Source organism: Pholis gunnellus (genome assembly GCF_910591455.1).
Source record: "Pholis gunnellus genome assembly, chromosome: 3".
NCBI lineage: Eukaryota > Metazoa > Chordata > Actinopteri > Perciformes > Pholidae > Pholis > Pholis gunnellus.
The window spans coordinates 2,838,806-2,863,367 of NC_136529.1; the positions used below are offsets into that span (position 1 = coordinate 2,838,806).

General features: G+C 40.9%; 1 protein-coding gene across 1 annotated transcript; it reads right to left on the reverse strand.

The window, feature by feature from the left end:
- Positions 1 to 3,346: 3,346 nt before the first annotated feature.
- On the reverse strand, positions 3,347 to 20,359 carry sypl2a (synaptophysin-like 2a). Its single transcript, XM_079184393.1, has 6 exons — positions 20,176 to 20,359; positions 19,874 to 19,948; positions 11,349 to 11,464; positions 9,615 to 9,813; positions 8,600 to 8,779; positions 3,347 to 5,302 (listed from the first exon to the last, which is right to left on the reverse strand). The coding sequence occupies exons 1-6, from the start codon at positions 20,188 to 20,190 to the stop codon at positions 5,177 to 5,179; spliced, it is 711 nt and encodes a 236-aa protein (XP_079040519.1). The 5' UTR covers positions 20,191 to 20,359; the 3' UTR covers positions 3,347 to 5,176.
- Positions 20,360 to 24,562: the final 4,203 nt, after the last annotated feature.

Sequence of the window (24,562 nt, forward strand, 5' to 3'; positions counted from 1 at the left end):
TTAAAGTGGCTCATATATAAAAGCATAAAGAAATATAAGAAAATAACAAATAAAAAACTACTTAAATAGAATGTAAATGATGTTCATAATGCTACAGTATATAACACAATTATAAATGCAGTATTAATGGAAGTATTGCACAGTTGATTTAGTGTAGAAGTTATTGCACAGTTTATGCAGATATAAGTAAGGTGAACTGTAGGCTAAACTAAAGGCATGGCCCACTTCAATAACAGAGCTATTCCATCCTTTATATCTAATAAAAATCATGTAAAGATGTAAATCTGTTCGAGGGCACCACTGCAAGAACAAGTGCTGTTGGCCCGTTGAATAACTCTTTACATACATTATTGCCATCTACAGTACTACCAATGACTGCAGCCTCATTGTCTCCAGGATAAACACACTGCTGTTCACTGGGGGAGTGAAGTACAGAGAGAGCGTTTTCTTAAGTGGTGATCAGAAGTCACAGGTCCACACACATGCAAACACCTTTCCTAATCCCTGTAAGTGATTAAGCCTCACACAAGCGAGTCAGAGCCTCGCTGAAACACAAACTCACCGTGAGGACATGATGTAACTCTACTCCACATGTACACTGTGTATGTGTCTGGTATCTTGTAGTCACCATACATATGTCATATATCAAACTCAGGAACAAGATTTGTGCATCTGTCAGTGGGAATGAAATTCAATTTATACTGATGAACAATAATCAATGTTAATTTGAGTTAATAACAGTTCAACTACCTGGAAATAGATTGGATGAAATGTTTTTGGATGCATTTGATCAATATTGGAGACATGTCCATTTGCAAAGAACCTTGTCTAAATGGTTTGAAAGTTCTCATCCCTACATCAGGAACAATTGTACAACCTTTTGATCAAGCTCAAAGATCAGTAGACATATCTACTGATGATTGGAAGCCGTAGTTCAGTGACACAATGTACACATGGTATTGCAAACAAAACTGTTATATACTGTAACTGGAAATGAATACCAGTGGACCCTTGTTGGACATGTGAAGGGAGTGGTGCCTCTTTTCTTCATATTCGTTGGACATGTCCCGTACTTAAAGACTGGTGGAACTTTATCCAAAAGATTATTTTTGCAAGTGCTAAAGACACCGTTCATTGTTCATGTCGGGTTCGAACACAAATCTTTTAGTCATGTCTATTTTAAAATAATACTTTTCCACATTGAAATAGTTGCTGATAAGTGTGATTCCAATTTTAGAGATGGGTTACAAAATCTACAGTAATCATTCTGGACAAAAATGCACTCTAGAGTTCAACTGAGGTTTCAACTAAGTGTGAGATTGACAAATCAAGTATCGTCCCACTGTTTCAAGTGCTAAATCCACTCTCTGTTTTCTGAGACATGTGTTTCATTGCTGAGCTGCAGTGGAGGGATAGCAACACTTTAATAACACTGTCTCCTCAGAAGTCTATTGAAGTGGACTGTACTTTGGGTTATAAAGATACTGTATCAATGGTGGAATGTAACAAAGTAGATTTACTCAAAAACTGCACTCAACTGAGGTATTTGGCTTCTGACCCCTTCAGATGTCTGTGGGTTGTAAGCAATTCCACCAAAAAGAGACAATCCCCCTCTAAACTTCTCAGATGCTGCTCAATGTCAGTAAAACCAAGGAGCTGATCGTTGAATTCCCTGGGAATCAGCATCACAAACAACCTGACATGCTCATCACACATCTCCATCCTGGTAAAGAAAGCTCATAAACAGGTGTATTTCTTAAGCTGTACCGAGCTCTTGTTAGTTAGGCTAGGATTTTATTTGCCATATACATTTACACATACACAAAATTTGACCTCTGCATTTAACCCAAGCTCACAGGGAGCAGTGGGCTGCTGAGAAGCGCCCGGGGAGCAGTTAGGGGTTCAGTGTCTTGCTCAGGGACACTTCGACACATGACACGTCCCAGCCAAGGATCGAACCGTCGACCTTGTTACTTTTACAGAGGAGCAATAGAAAGCATCCTGACTGGAAACATTACAAACTGTGTACGACTCAGGACAGGAAGGTGATTAAAACCGCCAAGAACATCATTGCTACACATTACATCTAGCATCAGTGCTATTGGTGACAAGAGGTGCCTGCAAAGAGTCCAAAAGATATTAAAAGACAAAACCCACCCAACCACAACCTGTTCTCTCTGCTACCGCCGTACCACCAGACTTCAGAACAGCTTCTTTACTCTGGCTCTGAGATGCCTTAATTCATCCTTCACCCTCCATATACTGTATATTGTTTTCTGTTTTTTTTTTGTTGTGTAGCTAAACGGGACTGACATCTGCATTTCATTGTGCAACCCTGTTGTATAATGACAATAAAATAACCTTTTAACATGTTGCATCTATAGACGCTTGGGAAACGCCCCCAACAAAAACAGATACCTGAATTGGTGTCATGCCTCCATACTGCCATCAGTCTGGCCTTGTATCAGAAGAGCAGGGCTGGGCAAAGAACAGAACGCTGTTCACATCACATCTCACAAGTACCTCTAGTGGTCCACAGATTTTTAAAGGGATACAGGCTTTTCTATGATTGTTTAGCTCTTTTCTTGTCAAATACTAGATGCTTTCAACTCTTCAGGCCTCGAAAGTCCTTTTGATGAAGAACCCCTTAAGGTTTAAACTGCTCAAAATGGTTGTTCAGACAAACAACTTAACTCTAAGGGGTCGCAAGCTAAAAGGTTGGGGCAACATCTCTGTAGCATGTATAGTGTCTATTCTGGTAGCATCCCATTCTCATGGCCTCCGTGTTTCCTGCTGGTGGGAGAGAGGAGTGGTGCTGAGGAAGGACAAAGGGAGTGACTTCGCTCTCGGATGAATCTTCCACGGAGGGATGAAGCTGACAACCGTCTTTGATGCTAACCACTGACCCAAAAACATTTGGGTGAATTCATTTACCTCCATACACATCAGGCTGAGTCGCGCTATTAACTGACTAATGATCCAAACAGGAAACTGCAGTCTTTATGTGTGGAATTGTAGAATTCCTGAGTTTGGCACCTCACAGTTTTAGTTTGTTGAAAACACTTTAGAAGACTGACTTCCTGACTTAGTGGATCTGACCCAGAGATTCTGAATGGGCTGGAGGAAACATATGTAGACCAAGCAGGGTTGTCTAATTTCTACAAAATATATACCATAAGACTAATAAGAAAGATGCTCTCATCACACAAATATGTATACAAGTACATAATATATGTACCTATACATAATTCTGCACATAAATGTCTGTAGGAGGTACAGATATGCTAATTTATAATTTATAAAGCCATTTTGCAATGTGATAAAGAAAGGAGACAGAATGCAGTAGTTACAGCTCTCATGTTTTATACTTGTCAATACAGTTAAACCAGTTTCCTTTTGAACAGAAAAGGCATCGAATACATCAAGTCCAATTTCAAAAATGAATTACATAAACATACCACATTTTACTGTGCTCTAATTTAACTATGCTTTATCTTTTAAAATTGATAAAGCATCTTAAGAAATATGTGTCTGATTTTGATATGTTGGAAATAAACTACTTTAGTTAGTGACTCAAACTTTGCCTTGTTTATTCCCTACAGAGGCCACAGCGGTGAAATAGAACAGCTGCATAGGTGGGCAAAGAACTCAAAACTGTTACTTCTTAGAGATCATTAGATCCCTCTTAGTGCAATGCAAATAATCAATGTGCTGACAAAGAGTGACTGTAGGAGTTCAGTACAACACCTTCTAATGTATGGAGCTGGCTGTGAAGCTACATGAAGAGCACAGCCATGGGCAGCAGTCATTAAGAAATACAGCAACATTACATCAATCTTTTGTTACTTGAACTATTTATCATCACACGATTAAGCCTGAGGCTACTCAGTGGTACAACACATCTAACAGAAAACCTGAAATACAAAAAAAAAAAAGAATCAAGGAGATGCTGCACATTGACACGTTTCCATTGGGAAATACAAACATAAACCCAACATTGGTTTTTAAAATATGAAACGGACCAATTAGTGGATAAAAAATACATATGAACTGTATATAAATAATGTCACCTTTCATTCAAATGAGACATAGTGTTGAGGAGTAGTGTAGATGTAACATTTGGCTCAAACAGGAACTAAACATGGTTGGGCCGGATGTCTGAAGTACAACAGCTACTTGAGTAAACGTGTGGATACAGGCTGAAGATAAACACTGTCACAGCCAACCTGAAGCATCAGCCCAAATTACAGTTTTGAAAGACAAGTCTCTGCTTTCCCATTTAAAGTACAGTATATCGTAGTGTGGTTTTTTTCCTTTTTACTTAGTGTGTATTCTTTTTAAGCACAAGAAAACTAAAGTTTGTAGAAACGGAAACACCCATGGGGCTATTAAGTATATTTAAGTGTCAGTAGATTAGAACCCTAGAGGGGAAACGGTGCGGTGGTTAATTGAACCTTTAGATGGCCTGGTGCCTCGGCGGCAGAGCTCAGAAAAGAAGAGAACAAATGCCTTAGTCACATTATACAGCATGGCTCAGCTATTATGGAGAAGAAAGAAAAAAAAAAGCGCAGGATTACATAACAGAAGGAGGACTCCTGCTCAGAACACCTGGTGTGCATTTGCTCCCACCTAAAAAGATGGATTTTGTTTCTCATAGCAACACTTGCTTTTATTGACCGTGAGGGCTGTTTGCTCTCGGCTTCTAAATCATTTGGTTTCCCCCCCGTCTGAAGACCAGTAGAGACTCTGGGTTTTTACATCAGAGCTTCATCATTAAGTGCCTCCCTGAAGGGCGGAAATAAAAAGGAGGACAGTGTGCTAATGTGGAAGCTAATGTGGAAGCTAATGTGGAAGCTAATGTGGAAGCTAATGTGGAAGCTAATGCACTGCAGGCCTGCTGTTCTGAACACTAAATACAAACAGCGATGACAGATTTAGGAGAAAAACATAAAGAACTTATGGTTGCTCATTGTCAGTGGGGACCAAGTTAACTTGAGCTAAAGACCAGTAACTGTAAAATAGCTCTGACAAGTATTGGGAGGTATAGGGGAGTATTTAGGACAATAGCCTTCACTCTGTTTCTATTTCTGCAGGTTAACATCAGAAACCAGTGTTGTGCACAAAGCGGTTCTTGCTGTGGGCACAGGGCGATGCTTGAGGACCCTCGGTGATGTGGCTAGGGCCCGGGGGCTCCTTCTTCCTCCATGGTGGCCGGTGGGTTGGGGTCCTTGTGGAAAGGAGTCTCCTTGTAAATAAACCAGCAATTACTGGCCCACAGTATCAAGTTCAAAAAGCCAAATATCTGTAGAAAGACCGGAAAGCAGATGAGATGATAAGTTACAAACAAATGATGTGTACCGTGTGGAAGAGATGGTATATTGAGATCATATCTATATTGTGATACGAGACTAGATATCGTCTGGAGTTGGACTATCGTAATATGGCATAAGTGTTGTCTTTTCCTGGTTTTAAATGCCGTTTTACAGTAAAGTGATCACCAATGATTATTTATCAAAACCATCATTGTGGAAATATTTTGAAAAAGCACCAATTTTGTTGTCATATTGACAGAGGTATTTGGTAAAAAATATGGTGGGATTGGATTTTCTCCACACAACCAAGCCCTAATGAGTACTTTACTTATTCATGATGTTGTGTGTTCCAGTTCAGTCGCGCCATAAGCTCTGAAGGGTTCCTCTGCACACATTAGCATAGCTGCTGCTGGTAACACTAGAAAACACACTGAGGTTTCAATACTGGTGATGTTAAAGAAGGCTTGAATAGGTTTGACCTGTACATCAACTCCTACACTTTCATTTGAAATGTTATAGTTAACTGTACACTGCTGAAGCAAACTGTGGAACAATCCCAGCAATGGAAGGGAATGTTGGTTTCTATTTGAAACACTAGATGGCACTGGCTGTACTCTGCCACCAGAGCACTCATGTACAATAATAATCTACCATCAGCCATAGTGATACTACACCACCACCACCGTTAACGGACAAAGTAGTGGTGCCGAGTATCCCACTCTAACCATGGAACAGATGTTCTTCTAATAAAAAGAATGCCCCTATGTTTCAGTGGGAGTTTAATACAGCAATTAAATGAAATAAAATATTGCTTTTTCAACTTATTAAAAAGGCTGACAGATCTGCACAATTCAATGCAGGAGAAATAAAATTGTATATTTCTACTTCTCCTCCACTACATCAGAGGTAAATATTGTACTTTTCACTCCACTACATTTGTCTGATAGCTTTAGTTACTTTTCAGATGACAGTTTTCTCCTTCCTGTCCAGGTAAAACCACGTCTCTCCAGATGTTGGTGATAAAGGCACACTTCATCCTTCAGTTTATGTGTTGATGTTGGTGATAAACTGAAGGATGAAGTGGTCCTTTATGTGTTGATGTTGAATGTTTGTGATAAGCTGAAGGATGAAGTGGTCCTTTATGTGTTGATGTTGAATGTTTGTGATAAACTGAAGGATGAAGTGTTCCTTTATGTGTTGATGTTGAATGTTGGTGATAAACTGAAGGATGAAGTGTTTCCTTTATGTGTTGATGTTGAATGTTTGTGATAAACTGAAGGATGAAGTGTTCCTTTATGTGTTGATGTTGAATGTTGGTGATAAACTGAAGGATGAAGTGTTCCTTTATGTGTTGATGTTGATGTTGGTGATAAACTGAAGGATGAAGTGTTTCCTTTATGTGTTGATGTTGAATGTTTGTGATAAACTGAAGGATGAAGTGTTCCTTTATGTGTTGATGTTGAATGTTGGTGATAAACTGAAGGATGAAGTGTTCCTTTATGTGTTGATGTTGAATGTTGGTGATAAACTGAAGGATGAAGTGGTCCTTTATGTGTTGATGTTGAATGTTGGTGATAAACTGAAGGATGAAGTGGTCCTTTATGTGTTGATGTTGAATGTTTGTGATAAACTGAAGGTTGAAGTGTTCCTTTATGTGTCGATGTTGAATGTTTGTGATAAACTGAAGGTTGAAGTGTTCCGTTATGTGTTGATGTTGAATGTTGGTGATAAACTGAAGGATGAAGTGGTCCTTTATGTGTTGATGTTGAATGTTGGTGATAAACTGAAGGATGAAGTGGTCCTTTATGTGTTGATGTTGAAGATAAACTGAAGGATTAAGTGGTCCTTTATGTGTTGATGTTGAATGTTTGTGATAAACTGAAGGTTGAAGTGTTCCTTTATGTGTCAATGTTGAATGTTTGTGATAAACTGAAGGTTGAAGTGTTCCTTTATGTGTTGATGTTGAATGTTGGTGATAAACTGAAGGATGAAGTGGTCCTTTGTGTTGATGTTGAATGTTGGTGATAAACTGAAGGATGAAGTGGTCCTTTATGTGTTGATGTTGAAGATAAACTGAAGGATTAAGTGGTCCTTTATGTGTTGATGTTGAATGTTTGTGATAAACTGAAGGTTGAAGTGTTCCTTTATGTGTCAATGTTGAATGTTTGTGATAAACTGAAGGTTGAAGTGTTCCTTTATGTGTCGATGTTGAATGTTAGTGAAAAATGCAGGATGAAGTTTGTCTTTATTTGTTGATGTTGAATGTTTATAATAAACTGTAGGATGAAGTGTTTCCTTCATGTGTTGAGAAAATCCTCCTATATCTTCAGCTAAATAAATCAAAGCTTCTTTGATCAGCTGGAAAATACATTATCACAAAGCTGAAAACAGGCCGTTTTTCTTTTTAGAGATACGTGGTTCTCACAGGACAGAGACTCTACAAACACATGACGGTCTTATAGAATATGATGCATTGATGTAGATTAAACCATCCAAAAAGATATAAAGGAGTTACAATGTAACATACATATTAATGCAGCAGGAATATTAATCCAGACACATCAGATGTAATAGAAAAACACTTTACTGCACAATCAATACGTTTACTTTAGGATTATTTTCCATGTGGTATTAGTACTTTTACTGCAGCATTACTTTCAGATTCACGTAAAGCTCCGAGCTGAAGGTTTAAAATGACATTTATTACTAAAATTAAACAATTATCTTCATGTCATCTACTTTTTCAAACACGTTACACCAGCAGGTTATCATATGTTTTATATTCATTGCTTTTGTAAATGGCCATGATGATGTAGCCAAAGCAATTCTCTTTGTAAAACTGGCCATTCTGCATACATGTTGAGGTACTGAACTATGATTGATGAAATTACGTGTGATATAACAAGACAGTCTAAATCAAGAAGCCACCAATTTGCATTGTATTTTAAAAGACAATTAATGAATATAATAAAGTTTTATGTTTAAAAACCCATTTTTTCAATGTAAAGCTCAGTTTTCTTGTTTTGTGCAGCTGTGTGGATGGAGTGAATACGTCCAGGACAAAATCTGTCCCACAATGGTGTAAACTGTTCTATTTTTTGAAAATCTTGTTGTCAAAAGATCGGCTGGAATGTCCAGAGATGCATATCCAGTTTAAATCCTGGAGCAGACAGGATGAGTTAGAAAAGTTTTCTAAAAGACAGTTTCCTCTCACTCTGAGAATTTGGAGTTTCTTCAGAAGGAAGAAATAGGTTCTGTAGCAGCTGCACTACTTTACCGTGACTTACCACAGAGGCATTGAGGCGGCCCATGGAAGGGAACTCTCCGGCCTCACAGATGCCCTTGCATGACTCGGTCATGGCTAGTTGCACTGGGTTAGTGGCCCATTTGACATCAGTCAGGCCTTTGCCCCAGGCCGAGGACGACACAAGCCACAGGAAGGCAAAGGCAGCAGTCATCAACAGGTCCTGGCAGGGAGAACACAGCAAACACACACACACATCAATATCACATAGAATATTCAGAAAGTCCATACTTCCTGTTGAAGGTAACCTTATCTTCTACATAAAATGAGTACACTCTCTATTCTAGGACAAAAAAATGCTTCATACTTTTTAGGAGTTATTTTCTGTTTATTGTGTCACTAGCATTGCTCCTGCGCTTTTAATTATCTATTTGGGATACTATTTTTATTTGACATTGTTTTTCTCACCATAAGCACAAACCGGAGGATGCTTGCTAACATACATTGCATGGAAGAGCTCGACACTGCTCAATCTGACAGCCGTAACGTTAGAGCAAGAGGTGGACCTTGGAAATGGAAACGTAGTAGTGTGGACATGGCCTTAGGCTGCGATCAGGCTATAGGTCTTCTATAGGTCATCATCGCAGTTGACCCGGGTTTAGTTTTAACACCATCATTCAGCTAAGCACTGTGTTAGCCAATCGGATATGTTCAAGCCCACAATCCAGGTAGATTAGTTTGTAAATTGAGTGCCATATTTCTACTGTTAACCTTGCAATAGTCACTTAAGACAAAATACTGCTGCCCTGATAAAATCCGGTATATCTATCATCTGTCTTGCATTTGAGAAGCCTTCAAATAAAAAAAACTGGAGATTAGATTGTATTTCATGTCTCACTGCAGCCTTTAATAACATGCCTCCTCCACCACAGTGTTCTGACACAAGGCAGATATTGGTCTGAATGGCCCCTTTTCTGCTCATACCTCAGGCTGGTGTGTGTGGATGGGGTTAGTAGGCAAGTAGACAGCTCACTGACGACCACAGGACGTGTACTCACTATGATGGGACCACGGCTGGTCTGGCGGTAGACGTTCTGGTAGCCAAGATACAGGATCAGTGTGGCGGTGCAATAAAGGAACCCAAACACGCCGACGCACACAAAGAACTCTGCTGAGGACGAGAAGTCACCCTGCAGGAAGGTGTCATTGGATAGAGTGCTGTTGCACGATGGTATCTTATACGGGTATGCTGGCAACCTGCAGGGAGGAGAGAGGGAGAAGGAGCTTTCAGCAGTCGCTCTGATGACTCCTCTTTACGCTCTAGTTGTGTGATTTCAGAGAAAACAAGTCCTCACCTGGGTTACTGTTCTATCCAAGGAAGGCAAGAAGGGAGAACATGAAAGGGTTAAGCCAGACTTTCTTTTGTGTTACAAAGGCTGCGTGCACAATTTAAACAGAGCTTTAAACTCTTGAGCTGAGATCAGCGTCATCATAAAGACATTGATTGGGACATTGTCTTCCGACAACTATTACCATTTACCATGATATTAAAAAGTGTGTTGGGTAAGAGGGATCCCTTGTCCAATTGTAGAAGTGACATTAATCACACTGCACTACACGATAATGAGAAGTAAAACTAAAACTATAAAAACCAATATACGGTATTGGTTAGTGAGAGGACACTTTGGACTACAAGGGAGTGTTAGTCCTCCAAGAAATGCATACGTTATTGACTTAGTTCTAGGTAAATAAATAGCAGCCTGCATAATGCGTATTACTGGCTGCTTTGATCAAATTGCACTGGACTGGACATACTCAGCGCAATCAATGTCAGAAAGAAATATAAAGCAGGCTGCCACCGAGGGAACAGAAAGGAACGATCTCTGGTCTAATGTTATGGTGCTGAACAGAAATCTATTTCAGAGTAACTTAAGAATGGATTTTTAATCATTTGCTGCTTAAATACTGTAAGGATAGCAACAAGAGCTCACCACGGCCCTGTTTGACCTCACTGCCTTCATGTGTCAGTGTCGCAGATTCTACCCCTGCTCTCCCCAGATGTCACATTTAGAATTTGACCTCAGTGCAGTCCTTTAGTAAGTAAGAACAAATGCACCGTTACTGTTTAATGAGAGTGCAGCAGTCCTTAAATACCCTCTTAGTCTCGTCTTAATAGCAGCAGCACAGATGTTCCGTTTCTGCTGATTGCTCATGCAGGATGTCTTGTGACAAATGATATGGTCGTATCATGACATCCTTCAACAAAAGTGTGTTGTTCAAATTTATCATTTACGAGCAAGCTGTAGAAACTAACAAGAGTGACTGATTGTTTTCTCTAAGAATTTTATGCATATCATAGAACACAGTTTATTGCACTGAACATGCATTGCTGATATGTTACTATTTGAGAGATATTTCTATTGTGATATTGATCCCAACTGCATGACCCAGTCCTTTTTGAAAGTGGATCTCAATGCAGCTGCCCAGCAATAGCTGTTCCCACTGGTTACCAGCAGCATTAAGACTGATGTTGGAGGACTTCTGCAGTGACAACATAAACACACTGAAATGTCAGTGCAACTTAAGTAGTGTGTATTCAGATATATCGAGACAAAAAAAGCCAGCTAAAGGAGAAACAGGGGAGGATGGTGATTTAACCTGCAGAGACAGAGTGGAAGAACACTTCTTTCCACCAGATGATGGCAGTGTTCCACAGCTGGGTGCTTTGATAACTGAAAGAGGAGGTGTTACTGAAACAATCTGGATGGGAGCGCTCTAGTCTCCTACAGTACCTGAACGGGTAGCCAAACACAGGCTGTACAGGCAGATTGTCTCCTGGACATTTGACTGTTAAGTGGGTTGTCCCAAGGTAACCTCCAGTGGTGGCAAAGGCAAAGATGGTGAAGACCTGTAGAGGCAGACAAAGATGTGAGGGTAAGAGGTTTTAAATGTTTGTTAGATGGACTGCAGTCTCAAGCCATCAGGCTTTTGGTTTTCACAAGAAATCAAACCTGATTTTGCTGCTTTAATGAAGAAAAATTCATATACATTCATACAATCTTAATAAAAGTTTCAAATGAAAGTAAATGAATAACAATCCTCCACCTGACACTGTGAAACACTGCTGGTGGTGGACCAGACACACAGACCAGTTTGACATCCAGTGATATCCATTTATAATAAAGTCCACATATCTGTAAAGACAGAAACTTTTAAACCTTTAGGGATCAGAGGTCAGCTCCTACATTCAAGTCAATATAAAGTTGATAGAATGACGCCTTCTCCCTTCTCAGAAGCATACCCAGAGGCAACAGATGCATTCTGAAACAACTCCCTTCCCCACACAGGAAGCTCCCTCCCTGTTGCTTATGAAGCTGAAATCTTTATGAAGCTGAACGACCACACAATGAGCTTCAACCAGTCTAGCTTTCACAAAAGTCCATCGTATACAGTAGATAGACTGAAAGTGAATACTATACTGGTATTCTTTAAAGGATAGGCTGGTGATTCTTTTTCTTCATCCATTGAAAAGAATGAATGTATTGAAACTAAATTATTTCCTCCTGATTCAATAACTAATCATTTCAGAAACTGGATCACCATCATTACAACTGTCTGATTTATTGGACATTTCGTGCTATATCATGGACATAAGCAGGGGCATTCTGAAGAAAGTACACACACGTACCTGTTATTCAGGATGATCTCGACATGCATAAACACATATTGTAGCTATGCCACTTCTCATACATACAGAGCCTTGCAAAAGTATTCACTCCCTTGGTGTTTTTCATAATTCGCTGCATTACAACCTGCCATTAAAATGGATTTACATTTGGATTTGATGTAAATAAAAATTTGCGAGGTGGAATAAAAGAAAAGCAAGTAAAAAAAGTGAAAAGTGATGTGTGCATACGTATTTACCTCTTTTGCTATAGAGCCCTCAATAAGATCTGGTGCTACCAATTACTTTCAGGAGTCACACAATTAGTTAAATTAAGTCCACCTGTGTGCAAACCAAGTGTCACATGATCTAAAGGAGCATCATCAAATCCATTATTACAAAACTCACGGACCAGAGGAGGACATTAATCAGAGAGGCAACAAAGATAACCCTAAAGGAGCTGCAGAGATCTGTATCGGTCAGAATATGGAATTATATATTTGGGAGCAGTTTTTAAAGATGTATGTCTACAGAAGGAAACAATAAACCACAGAAAGGGTAAGGAACTGGAGCACATTGAAACCATGGCAGGTCTCTCATATCTTTAGGGGACCGAATCAAACGTGTCCCGTTGACTACAACTTTATTCAATTTGGAGCAATTTATTGCTACTACAACTGCCTAAAACTGTAATTCAGTGAGATATTTCTTCTACTAGAATTGACATTTTTTTAAATTTGAATGCATTTCTTGGCCTTACATAAAGTACTTGAATTTGCTGCTGTGAGTGAAAGGAACCATACAAATGAACTAGGTTTGCTTATTGAAGATGCTTAAAAGAACCACAAAAAAACACTGAATCATTTCAGAAGATTCTTATTGTGGTAGAAACTTTCCTTTTTTCCTGTGTGTGTCAGGTGAATGATAATTCTAATGCAGCACTGAGAAGACAACGCTGACGTTGGGGGGTTGTTACTGCAGGAGAATGAATGTCAGCAGAAAGCAAGAACAACAAGCTGACATGTTCCACTCCGCTGACAGAGAGCAGACCCCAGCAGGAAGAATGGAAGCAGAGAGGAACCCAGACCGTTTCCTCTAACCCTCACCAGGGACTGACTGTGCAGAATCACTGGGATACCACACCAGGGTTTTGCCAGACAATCCACTGCTGTGTGGCACAAACTGCAGTCAGGAGTTTCAATTCCTGAGCAAAGCAGTCTAATTTCTCACACGGGCGATGAAGTAAGCAGCAAGGTTTGACACAGTTGGAACAGCCTCTCTTGAGCAACCCACACTGGAAATTGGGCTAGGCTGGAAGATGTTTTGTTGACCCATCCATCCTTGACCTCCTCCCTATGCAGACTGTATCTGTTTCATTGGGATGGAATATTTATGGGAAACGCTTTTATTTACTTAGCTTTCTAAACATAGTTAAGCCTCAGCAAAGTAATAAATAAAAATACAATTCTGGAACGGAACATCAAACTTTATTAATACATAAATATGAACATCGAAGCAACCATAATATAACCATGGTGGGAGTGATTTTACCTCCTCATGACCGCGACATCTATCGTGTATGAATCTCTTTACTGCTGACGACTACTTCTGCATACTACATGCGTATTTGTCACTCTGAATTGGATCATTGGTGGATTACATCATTGGAATATGTTTTATTTATTAATGAGCGATTTGCTGTGGTTTCCTGTCCCGTTGCATTGTTAAATGCCACTCAAACCATTGCTGTTGATGCATATTCCTGAAGTAAGGACGATCATAAAGTGTTCAAAATGATTTGCTGAACGGATAGCTACATGGCTGGATTATTTGGAAGAGATTGGTCAATTATATTGACAGTTGAATTACTTATTTTCCTCTCTGTCTGCCTGTCTTGTATGGTGAACAGAGAGCTGATATTTTGCAAAGAACAAAGGTTTACTTTTGAAGTGGAGAATTGCTTTCTGAAAAAAATATCTTAAAGTATCTAAATAATAAATATCTAAAGCATAATGTAAATCTGCCATGCATTTAAGGCTGGAGTGCCCCATCGGCCAAACGGATTAATTAGTCGACCTCAAACATCTTGTGCTGCAATGTCCCACAATGTGTCGATGACAATGCATATGTGGTTTTATACAAAGCGTTTCTTAATCAGCCAAAAGAGTTGGAAAATTACCTCAACACCAACTTAATTACCATATTGGAGGTTCATGGTTTATATGACAGTGACAATTTGATGATATGGTCACAAGAATACTGCTGCTTTCTAATAAACAAATGGTGTTGTGGTCTCGTAACATATATGTGAATAAGCACTACAGTAGCTAGGAACACTGTGTTTAAGGGCAAACCTCTCCCCCCTCCACGGACATCCTTCCACCAATAAAAGGCGTCTGATTAGGCTATGTGACTCTTGCTTCAGAACTTCCTCTCAAGAATAATGTCCTTTGTTCATTTACACCCACATCTACCAAAGCACATTCCCAAATCATCAGGATCCTTTTCAGCTACATAACATTTGTATACAATGGGCCAAAGCACCGAGGTGGACAGCCTGCAGTGGTGGAGCAGAGACAGCAGGATAAACAACAGGAACACACAGAGAGGACTGGAGTGCAGTATTTAGAAAGCTTCACACCCACTCAGGATTTTCAGGAATGGGTTTCATCTTTCAGGTGTCTCTGGATCCCCACAACATTTCTCAGCTTTCATCTCAGCCCTGTTTGACCCACCCAGGCCAATCTGACAGCACCCCAAATAAACCCAGCAGACAGGGTGGGGAGTTCCAGAGTCCAGTATTCCACCCGGCCTCCCACCCAAGCATTGCGTAACTACCTCTCCTGGTCAGGGAGTGGCAGGACACATACGAGATAGCAGCCAGTCACAAGGTTCTGACACTAGCAATGTGACATTTTATTAGGGCTGCCTGAGATTTCTTTACTCGATAAGTCATTCTGTATGCTTTTTTTCATGCTGAATGACTCATTTCCAAGAAAAGAATGAGCACGATTGGTAAACACAAGACTTAAAGTGGTGCCTTTGGAAATACAGTACATGAACTTGTATGTGGGTTAGGGTTAGTGTTAAGAACATAAAGCAATAGTGACCCAAAAACAATGGCCAAACCACCACCTCCCTTAGTGATGACCACCCTCCGTCAGACACTGTGAAACACTATCGTTACTGGCCAACGTCCATGTTTACAGGCTGTGGCATATTTGAGTAGTATCAGTATTCAGTAGTATCATTTACAAACATCGTCCAAGAGCATTACAGTAGAAGGGAGGCAGGCAGTACTAGAATAACAACAAGTCTATTTCAGCCTTGAGATTGAACAAATTGAACTTGCTGGGTAAATGAGTGGAGAGATTGGAAGTGGCAAAGTTTAAAAACTCCGAACAATGACTGCAGATGTGAAAATCTGATTTGAAAGCTCAGTGCCTGTCTTAAAGAGAAATAGTTCAGGTGTTTTGAAGTAGGGTTATATAAGCTACTAGTCCATAGTCTACAGTAGATGTTTAGAGAAACGGAGCAAAGCAATGTACTGCTGTGGACAGGGGCTGCAGGAAAGTCAATGTCAGTTTAATTGTACGTTATATTTACAATATTTTACCGCATAATCTTGCAATAAAACAGCCCATTTCAACAGGGAAATTAACTAAAAATCAAACTTACTATGCTCTCTTTAAAGCCACAAGACTCAATTGACAGAGACAGTATAGAAGTTTCACTTTTAGTTCAGTTCCATGTCGGGAAATATACGAAGTATAGTATACTCTTAAACCAATACTGATTTTTTATATGTCTAACATAGGTTTTGCTGCTGCCCTTGTCCACAGCAGTACATTGCTTCACAAAGTTACACGGTTCATTTATTGTACAACAGGTTTGCATTATCAAATGCAGTTTGGAGTCCCATTTTGCTACAGAAGAAAATACACAAAAAAACTAAAAACTAAACTATTTGTTGAAAGATGGAGGATTCTGATGAAGTCTCACAGCCAGAGTAAAGAAGCTGTTCTGAAGTCTGGTGGTACGGCAGCTGATACTTCTGTATCTCTTGCACGGCGGTAGCAGAGAGAACAGGTTGTGGTTGGGTGGGTTTTGTCTTTTAATATCTTTTGGACTCTTTGCAGGCACCTCTTGTCACCAATAGCACTGATGCTAGATGTAATGTGTAGCAATGATGTTCTTGGCGGTTTTAATCACTTTCCTGTCCTGAGTCGTACACAGTTTTTAATGTTTCCAGTCAGGATGCTTTCTATTGCTCCTCTGTAAAAGTAACAAGTACTCGGTACAGGAATTTATTTCTTAAGAAATACACCTGTTTATGAGCTTTCTTTACCAGGATGGAGATGTGTGATGAGCATGTCAGGTTGTTTGTGATGCTGATTCCCAGGGAATTCAACGATCAGCTCCTTGGTTTTACTGACATTGAGCAGTAGGTTGTTCTCTGAGCATCACTCTGAAGGATTGTTGATTTCCTCTCTATGTGAAGTCTCATCGTTGCTTGTAATCAGGTTGATGACGGTAGTGTCATGCCTAGAGTGATAACCCTACCGATCACTTTGATGAGGGGATTGTGTTGAGATTGTGTTGCTACTCTCGTCTGTTTCTCCAAACTGGGGGCTTGCCGACCGCCATCTACTGTAGAATATGTATCCCAATCACAACCACACTTCAAATAATCCAAACTATCACTTTAAACGGGCAAAGATCCTCAAACTCAAAAAGCAGAGCCACCAAACTGTCGACCTTTGACATTGACAGTATCTATTCCTTCACAAGATTCTGACTCTAGAAATGTTTGGCGCATACAGGGAAACAGAAACCACAAAGAAACCAGAGAAGAAAATTGGCAAAATAACAAATGGAGATTTTGTTGGTAAATAGTCAATAGTAAACCTGTTTCAGTTTTCCAGAGGGACATTTAAAGCCTATAGAGTTTGGTTTTACTATGGCTATTGCTAACTGGTAAATGGACTGTACTTGTATAGAGCTTTTCTAGTCTTTCCGACCACTCAAAGTGCTTTCACACTACTTGTCAACATTCACCCATTCACACACTGACGGCAGGGTTAAGGGCTAAGTGACACCTGTCTATCAGATTCTATCACATTCATATACCTTAGACACAGCTACGGGAGCAATTTGGGGGTTAAGTGTCTTGCTCAAGGACACATCGAAATGCGACAAGCGGAGGGGATCGAACCGCCGATCCTCTGAATGAAGGACGACCCTGCTCTCCACTTAGCCACAGTCTCTAACTGGTAAGTACAGAGTAAACATAATAGGCGTATTGACAAGTATTGATCAGGCTGATTACACAATCATAACACATCGTCCCTATCTGCCAAGCTGTGGATGCAATTTTGGACCAGCCGAGTGATACAAGTAGCCTAAACGTGATAGAAATATTGGCGTTGAGCTGACTGTAGGGGGGGTCCAGGAATTTTCAAACCATACCCTGCTGCCCCGTATTTAGACCTTGTACAGACCAACATTAACTGGGCATGAAAAAGCAGCCCTCTCATTCATTTGAATAGGACAGTAAAAAAAAAAAGTTGCAAATTGTTATTTGGCACAAGAAGTCTTTGCTCCCAAGGTCATTGGATCTTGACTCTATTTTTGAGAGAGAAGTTAGTATTTTTTCAGTGAGTTCAGTACAGTTTCTTGAGCATAAAACTATGGTTGTTCTTCCTACAAACAAATGTGCTTTGCATGTTGATGACAAATTATAGGAAAGGGTAGAAACATGTCCGCATGCATGTAAAAACAAAAACCAAATGGAGATGTAGTTCCTGCATCAAGTATCGTGTGTCCCTTTCCTGGGTAGTGAGCCCTGTCCGGTGAGACACCGGCACCTCGTCAGCTTCAACAAAAACGTAGTACTGCCGAACTGGTTCTCCTCCAACATTCTTTTTCCATTTTAAAAATATAGACCCCAACATTGCTCTCCAACAGTAAATGCATATGCAAGCAAAAAACAATTAAGTGTCATCAGCAGTAACTTACTTTGCTAGTTCTATCATTTTATGGATAATAACCTTGTACTAGTTAATAGACCTTTTTCATGAGAGACATGTCATAGAAGGAAAGGCACAGGTGTATTTAATTCTATTAATGAGGTCTCACTGGAGTAGCTTACTGGGACACTGAATGGAGCTGAGCCATCGTTAATGTTATTAATTAAACCTGTGCCGTTCCTGCTGTGTCAAGTCAAACATGTCAGTGAACAGAGCAAAATAGCACCACACGCAGTTTTGTGATCATATAGGTTGTAGACAAACCCCCCTGGTTAGCTAAACTTATTTGGGGGAGTAAACAACGGCAAACAGTAAAAGCATTAACCACACAGACAGACTCTCTGGTCCTACTGTACTCATTGGAATGGCTTTTATTTTGAAATGATTATTACCCTATTTGCAAAAGAACAGTGTGCCCTCACTTTAAGCTATACCTTCAAATAAAATGTTTTTTATATTTCTGCTAAACTGTTGACTTATTCACAATTTTTCCAATCACCTGACTTTTAATTATTCTTGCCCATGGAAAAACCAACAACAACCTGCAAAACTAAGAAAATAATACACGTAAATGTGTTTGATATTGAATGTATTAACTAGGTGTGTAAACTTTGATAGTGGAATAGAAGCCAGGCTCATTGAGTGAAACTCTCGAGCACAGCGGCAGATAATACCTGCTGTAAATGTTGATTAGCAACAGGACCTGGCTGCTCCACAAACACACGCCTTAAATACACACAGCTCGGCCTGCTGTAACGGAGAAGTTAGCACAGTAGTCTGCGTCAACCAGAAACACAGAGCACTACGAGTATTAGCAGTCACATTAGAGAGGGTGTTCCTAAGCTGCTTTCTATATTTAGTATAAGGTGCATTCAAATGACTCATTATGAAGTCAACCTCAGACTCACAGGGTCGTGATATGAAGAGCTTGAGCAGCAGCACACATATACACAAGCTATTTGATTCTCACAACAGCCACATATAGTCCTGGTTCACAGGAGCTCCGATTCAGACCTCTACTTTCACTTTTTCATAGCATCAACACCACTTAAGTGTGATTTCATGCAAATGATGTAACAACTATTATCTTAGCTGGACTATTTCAATACAGACGTCACAATATCGGGATATTTCTTAGTAATTGTTTCAGCTTCCAGTTTATTCCAGTCCATTGCTATTCCTAATAAAGTGTACTGCTGAAAGAGTGCAAAGCTTTAACAGACCGTTGACATCCTCATTTGGGTAAAGATTTGGAAATCAGGAGCTACATGCATTGTTAATCCACAATCGGTGGCATCATTTGACTCTGAACCAGGTCAAAGTCCAAGACTCCAAAGTTACAAATGAACAAAGCAGAGCCAGAGGAACCTGGTGAAGTTAATGAACACGTTTCTCAGCCTTTTACGCTTTAATCTCTGTAACAGAACATCTTGCAAGCAACACAGCAGACCCTTTAGGTCTGGTAACGCTCCATGGAATGAGTAGAATAGACTAACGTTACTAGGACAGATCAATATCACGAGGATCATATGAGAGGAATGCGGAGTAACGTTGGATACGTTGGCCCAACACCGTGTAACGTTAACGGGGTTTGGATACGTTTAAATACTTTGACTTTGCTTACCCATTCTAAGACACGAATAAATCCAAGAGGTTCTTTCAATGGTCCCAGGTCCAGAGAAAATCCAGCCTTCAACTTCTGAGGATGACAAACAAGGTGTGTAAAAAGACGTACAATGACACATAAAGTGCTAAAATACAGTTAGCCAGGTGTAAACTAACTAGCGTTCACATTAGGACCCAAACAGCTATTGTTACCCGTTTGTCTCCTTGCGGCTAACTGGCCCTGCCCTTGTTAGCCAACCCCTGCTAGCGACATGCTAACGCTAACTCATGTCAACCTGGGTATTCAGCTAACTCACCTACCTGAACAGTGTCCATTGAGGCGTGCAACAACTAACGGTAGAAAGCAGTTTGTATTTCACTCCGAACGTTGTCCGTTTTGTTGTAAAGCTGATTTAAAGTTACTTAGTTTGCATTCGAACGGTGGCAGATACAACGGCGATTGACTATCAACAGGCGGCGGAGTAACAGGCAGCCAGGCAACTGATAAGACTGTGGTGTCAAACTCTGTACAACAGAACCGCTGTCAAACTAACGCACTTCCGGTTATTACTTTTCAAAATAATGTTATTCAAATATTTCAACTACAGACTTTAAATACATAAAACATTTATGTGACAGGTGTGTCGGAGTGAAGCACATCTCTAATGAAATAACTGAAGAAAACTGTTTATAAAATGAATACCAGCAGTATGCAAGACGGTGTGTGGGAGTCTTTTCACTGTAACGAGTACGACTTTGATTGAGGATATTATAATTATAATTATTTCTATGGGTACATCCCAAGTCTCTTAATTGTCATTTCCTCGCTCCTTGATCCTCGCCAACTGACAGCTGATCCTGTTTCTGATCCTCCATCATCAGAAACAGACGTCGCTTCACGTGACGCAACTGAGGAAAGGACGTCTCATGTCTCTTAAAACACATTTCCTCGTTTCCTCTCTCCTCGTATGGTTTACCTCTATGCATCTGTGAGATAAATGGATTTTTGGACTAACTAATGTTATATTTTAAGGTGTGTTATAGTTCAAACGGCCAGCAGGTGTCGCCATCTCACCATTAGGGGGTTGTCTGCGCATGGTATTCTGGTCCTTTTTGTAAAGAAGCGGTGAAGAAGAACAGCAAGAACCGTGTACCGTAGCATAGCGAACAGGCGCGAATAAAACATTTTATTAAAAACGCTATTCAAGGTGTCTGCTACCGTTCTTTGGTGCGCCCGTCATCAGACACTGACGGGTGGGCAACATATCTTGGCGAGCCAGTCAGGAGAAAGGTGTCTTCGAGCAGAATCTCCAGCAGTGAGAGGAAGATCTTTCTCCCAAGACGAACTTAGAACAACAGTTAGCTAACAGCAGTGTCATCATGGAACTTGAGGCGCTTCTGGACAGAGCCAGCTCAATTCTGACCAAACTACACTGGGATCAGGTAGTACAAGTCTGCACACATTAAACTGTATTGAGGAAGATGACGAGACCATAATTGATAGGAGTCGACGAACACTTGTTAAACTAGTGGAGAATAAACTGGATGCTATTGAACAGGATGAGGTGGGGATGAAGCATGTCAGATTATCCAAGATCTTTTAGCCTTCATGGGAGCAATGGTTGACGGGAGTGGTGAGGAAACAGAGCAGGAACTTCTCCGCTTACGAGAGATAAAGGGGAAGTACGTAGAGCTGCAGAAGTCCCAATAACTGTCCCGTAAGCTCCAAGAGGAGGAAATTAAAGCTCTCAGTAATAAACTGCATATAACCGACCCCACTGTGAATGAGCTTATCCAGTCCCCTCAACAATCCAAAATTCCTGAAGTAACCATTCGAAGAGAGTTCCGTATAAGTGGGCAAATTGGCGAGGGAGGACAGCGCGACAAATTGTCATATACCAACCTCGTACACCAGATAGAGTCTATCTGGTGTACGAGGTTGGTATATGACAATTTGTCCTCCGGACGAGGACTTCGGAGAGGTCATGGTGAATCAGATATCATTGAAGCAGTCATAAAAGCCATTAGCCCAGGGCTGAAACTGCGGGATATGCTTGAAATAAAAACTGATCTGACTCTCTCAAAGCTTAAGACTATTCTAAAGGGGCACTATAATGAGGAAGATACATCAGACCTGTACCAGAGACTCATTAGCATAGTTCAGGAACCGAAGGAATCAGCTCAAAACTTCCTGTTCAGGGCGATAGAACTCAAAGACAGGTTGCTATTTGCATCAAAAGAAAATGAGTCGGAGGAGCAATATAGCCCTGATTTGATAAGTAAGAAATTCTTGAGGTCCGTGGGCACAGGGCTGTTGAGTGATAACATTAAATTCCAGATAAAGCCTTTCCTGGACGACCCAACAGTCAGTGATGAGATGCTCATTGAAAGAGTAAATGAGGCAGCAAGTCTTGAGACAGAGAGACTCAACAAACTCAAGAAATCCACTGTCAAGTCAGCCCGTGTAAATGAGCTACATGCTAGTGTTTCAGGTGAGGCAGCGAGCAGCCAACATAGCTCTTCTCCAGACCCAACTGCACAGGCTGGGAGGAACAGCCGAGACCAGAAAGAAAAGCCTCCGACAACCAGCCACACATCAGAGACTGAGATCCATTCAATCGTGAGGGAACTGAAAACTGAAATGGCAGAGATGAAAAAGATGGTATTGGCTTCCATGAGTACATAGACAAACAGGAGACAGACAATGGGAGAGAGAGGGGCTCGGAAGAGAGGCTGCAGGACCTGCCAGGACAAAGGTGAAGGAGAAAGCTGCAACCACTGCTTCAAGTGTGGCCAGGCTGGACATGTGTCTCGTGGGTGCAGGGCTCCTTACCAGTCTCAGGGAAACAGGAGAGGGTTGCTGTCGAGGGACCCACAGTAACCCAACAAAAACCATCACAGTCCCGATGTTGCCAGAACTGCCTACAAGAGGAGGACCAGGTAAAAATACTACAAAAATGTAAGGGGTGTTCAGTCACATTATACTGCTCAAAAGAATGTCAGAGAAACCACTGGGAAAAGCACAAGCCTCTCTGTGTGGCAATAAGTCAAGTCGAGAAAAGGGTAACTGAGGAGGAAGAGAGAAAACACAAATTACCAGATATGTGTAAGGTGAACTACCTCTCAGCCAAACAGAAAAGGAGACTGATTAAACTGATAGGAAGACGGAATATGGTGAAATGTAGCTTTGACAACATACCTGTGACAGCACTCTGGGACACGGGGGCACAGGCAACAGTGATAAATGATGCCTGGAGAGGTAAACACCTCCCTCACAGCATAATTCGTCAGATTGATGAACTTATTGGACCAGATCCACTAAATGGGGTTGCAGCCAATCAGACCGAAATACCATTTATTGGGTGGATACCGGTAGAGTTCAAACTGAACTCTGAGGATTCGAATCACAGTATGTTGGTACCAGTGCTTGTGTCCAGCAACCCGAAGGTAGCTGAGGATCCCATCATAGGCTTCAATGTGATAGAGGAAATGATAAATACCCAAATAAAACAGCTGGGAGTGACAACAGATGACTGTGTTGCACAAATAGTTAGTGGGGCCTTTGGCATTGACTCCAGTGCTGCTGAGACCTTCATACAATTAATGCACACCTACCAGTCAGATAATGAGGAAGTGATCGTGAAAACGGGCAAGCATAGAATAGTCCTCCTTCCTGGAGAATCAACCACAGTGAGGTGCCGCTCGCACACACAGACTGACGAAGACACAGTGATGTTGTTTTGCCCTGACACAAAAACCAGTCTGCCAGAAGGGGTACATATACAGGAAGTGCTATTCACCAAGCGAAAGGGGAATTGTACCACTATTCCAGTCCCTATAGTTAACAGCACTAAACACAGTGTCGCACTGAGCCCACGCACAAACTTAGGGCACATTGAAATGGTGAAGGCAGTTTACCCAGCAGCAGTGCAGCCCGTCATGGAGGGACAAGCAGCACAGACACAGGAAACACACCACCTGATGAGTTTGGCGGAGTCAACACTGACACACCATGTCCAACCCAGAGTGACAGCAAAGCATGGGACCCACCTCTAGCACTGGATCACCTGACCAGCGAGCAGCAGGCTATTGCAAAAAGAATGCTGAGAGAGGAGTGTAATGCCTTTTCAAAAGATGATATGGATGTTGGCTGTATTCCAACACTGAAAATGCACATCACCTTAAAGGATCAGACTCCTGTCCAAAAGAATTATCAGTGTTCCAAAACCGGTTCACCAGGAAGTGAAGGAGTACCTGCAAGACCTCATCAACAGGGGCTGGATCACAAAATCAAAGTCACCCTACTCCTCACCAATTGTCTGTGTCAGAAAAAAAAGATGGTAGCTTGAGATTATGCTGCGATTACAGAGAACTAAATCGTAAGTCAGTGCCAGACAGACATCCCATCCCAAGGATACAGGATATGCTAGATAGTCTCAGTGGGAGTTCCTGGTTTTCAGTGTTAGATCAGGGCAAGGCATACCACCAAGGGTTTCTAGATGAAGAGAGCCAGCCTCTCACAGCCTTTATAACTCCATGGGGCTTGTACCAGTGGATACGAATCCCATTTGGATTGAGTTCAGCACCGGCTGAATTTCAAAGGAGTATGGAGGAGTGTCTATGGGGACTACGGGATGAGATCTGCCAGCCATATCTAGATGATAATCTAGTCCACAGTAAATCTTTTCAGGATCATGTCAACCACATA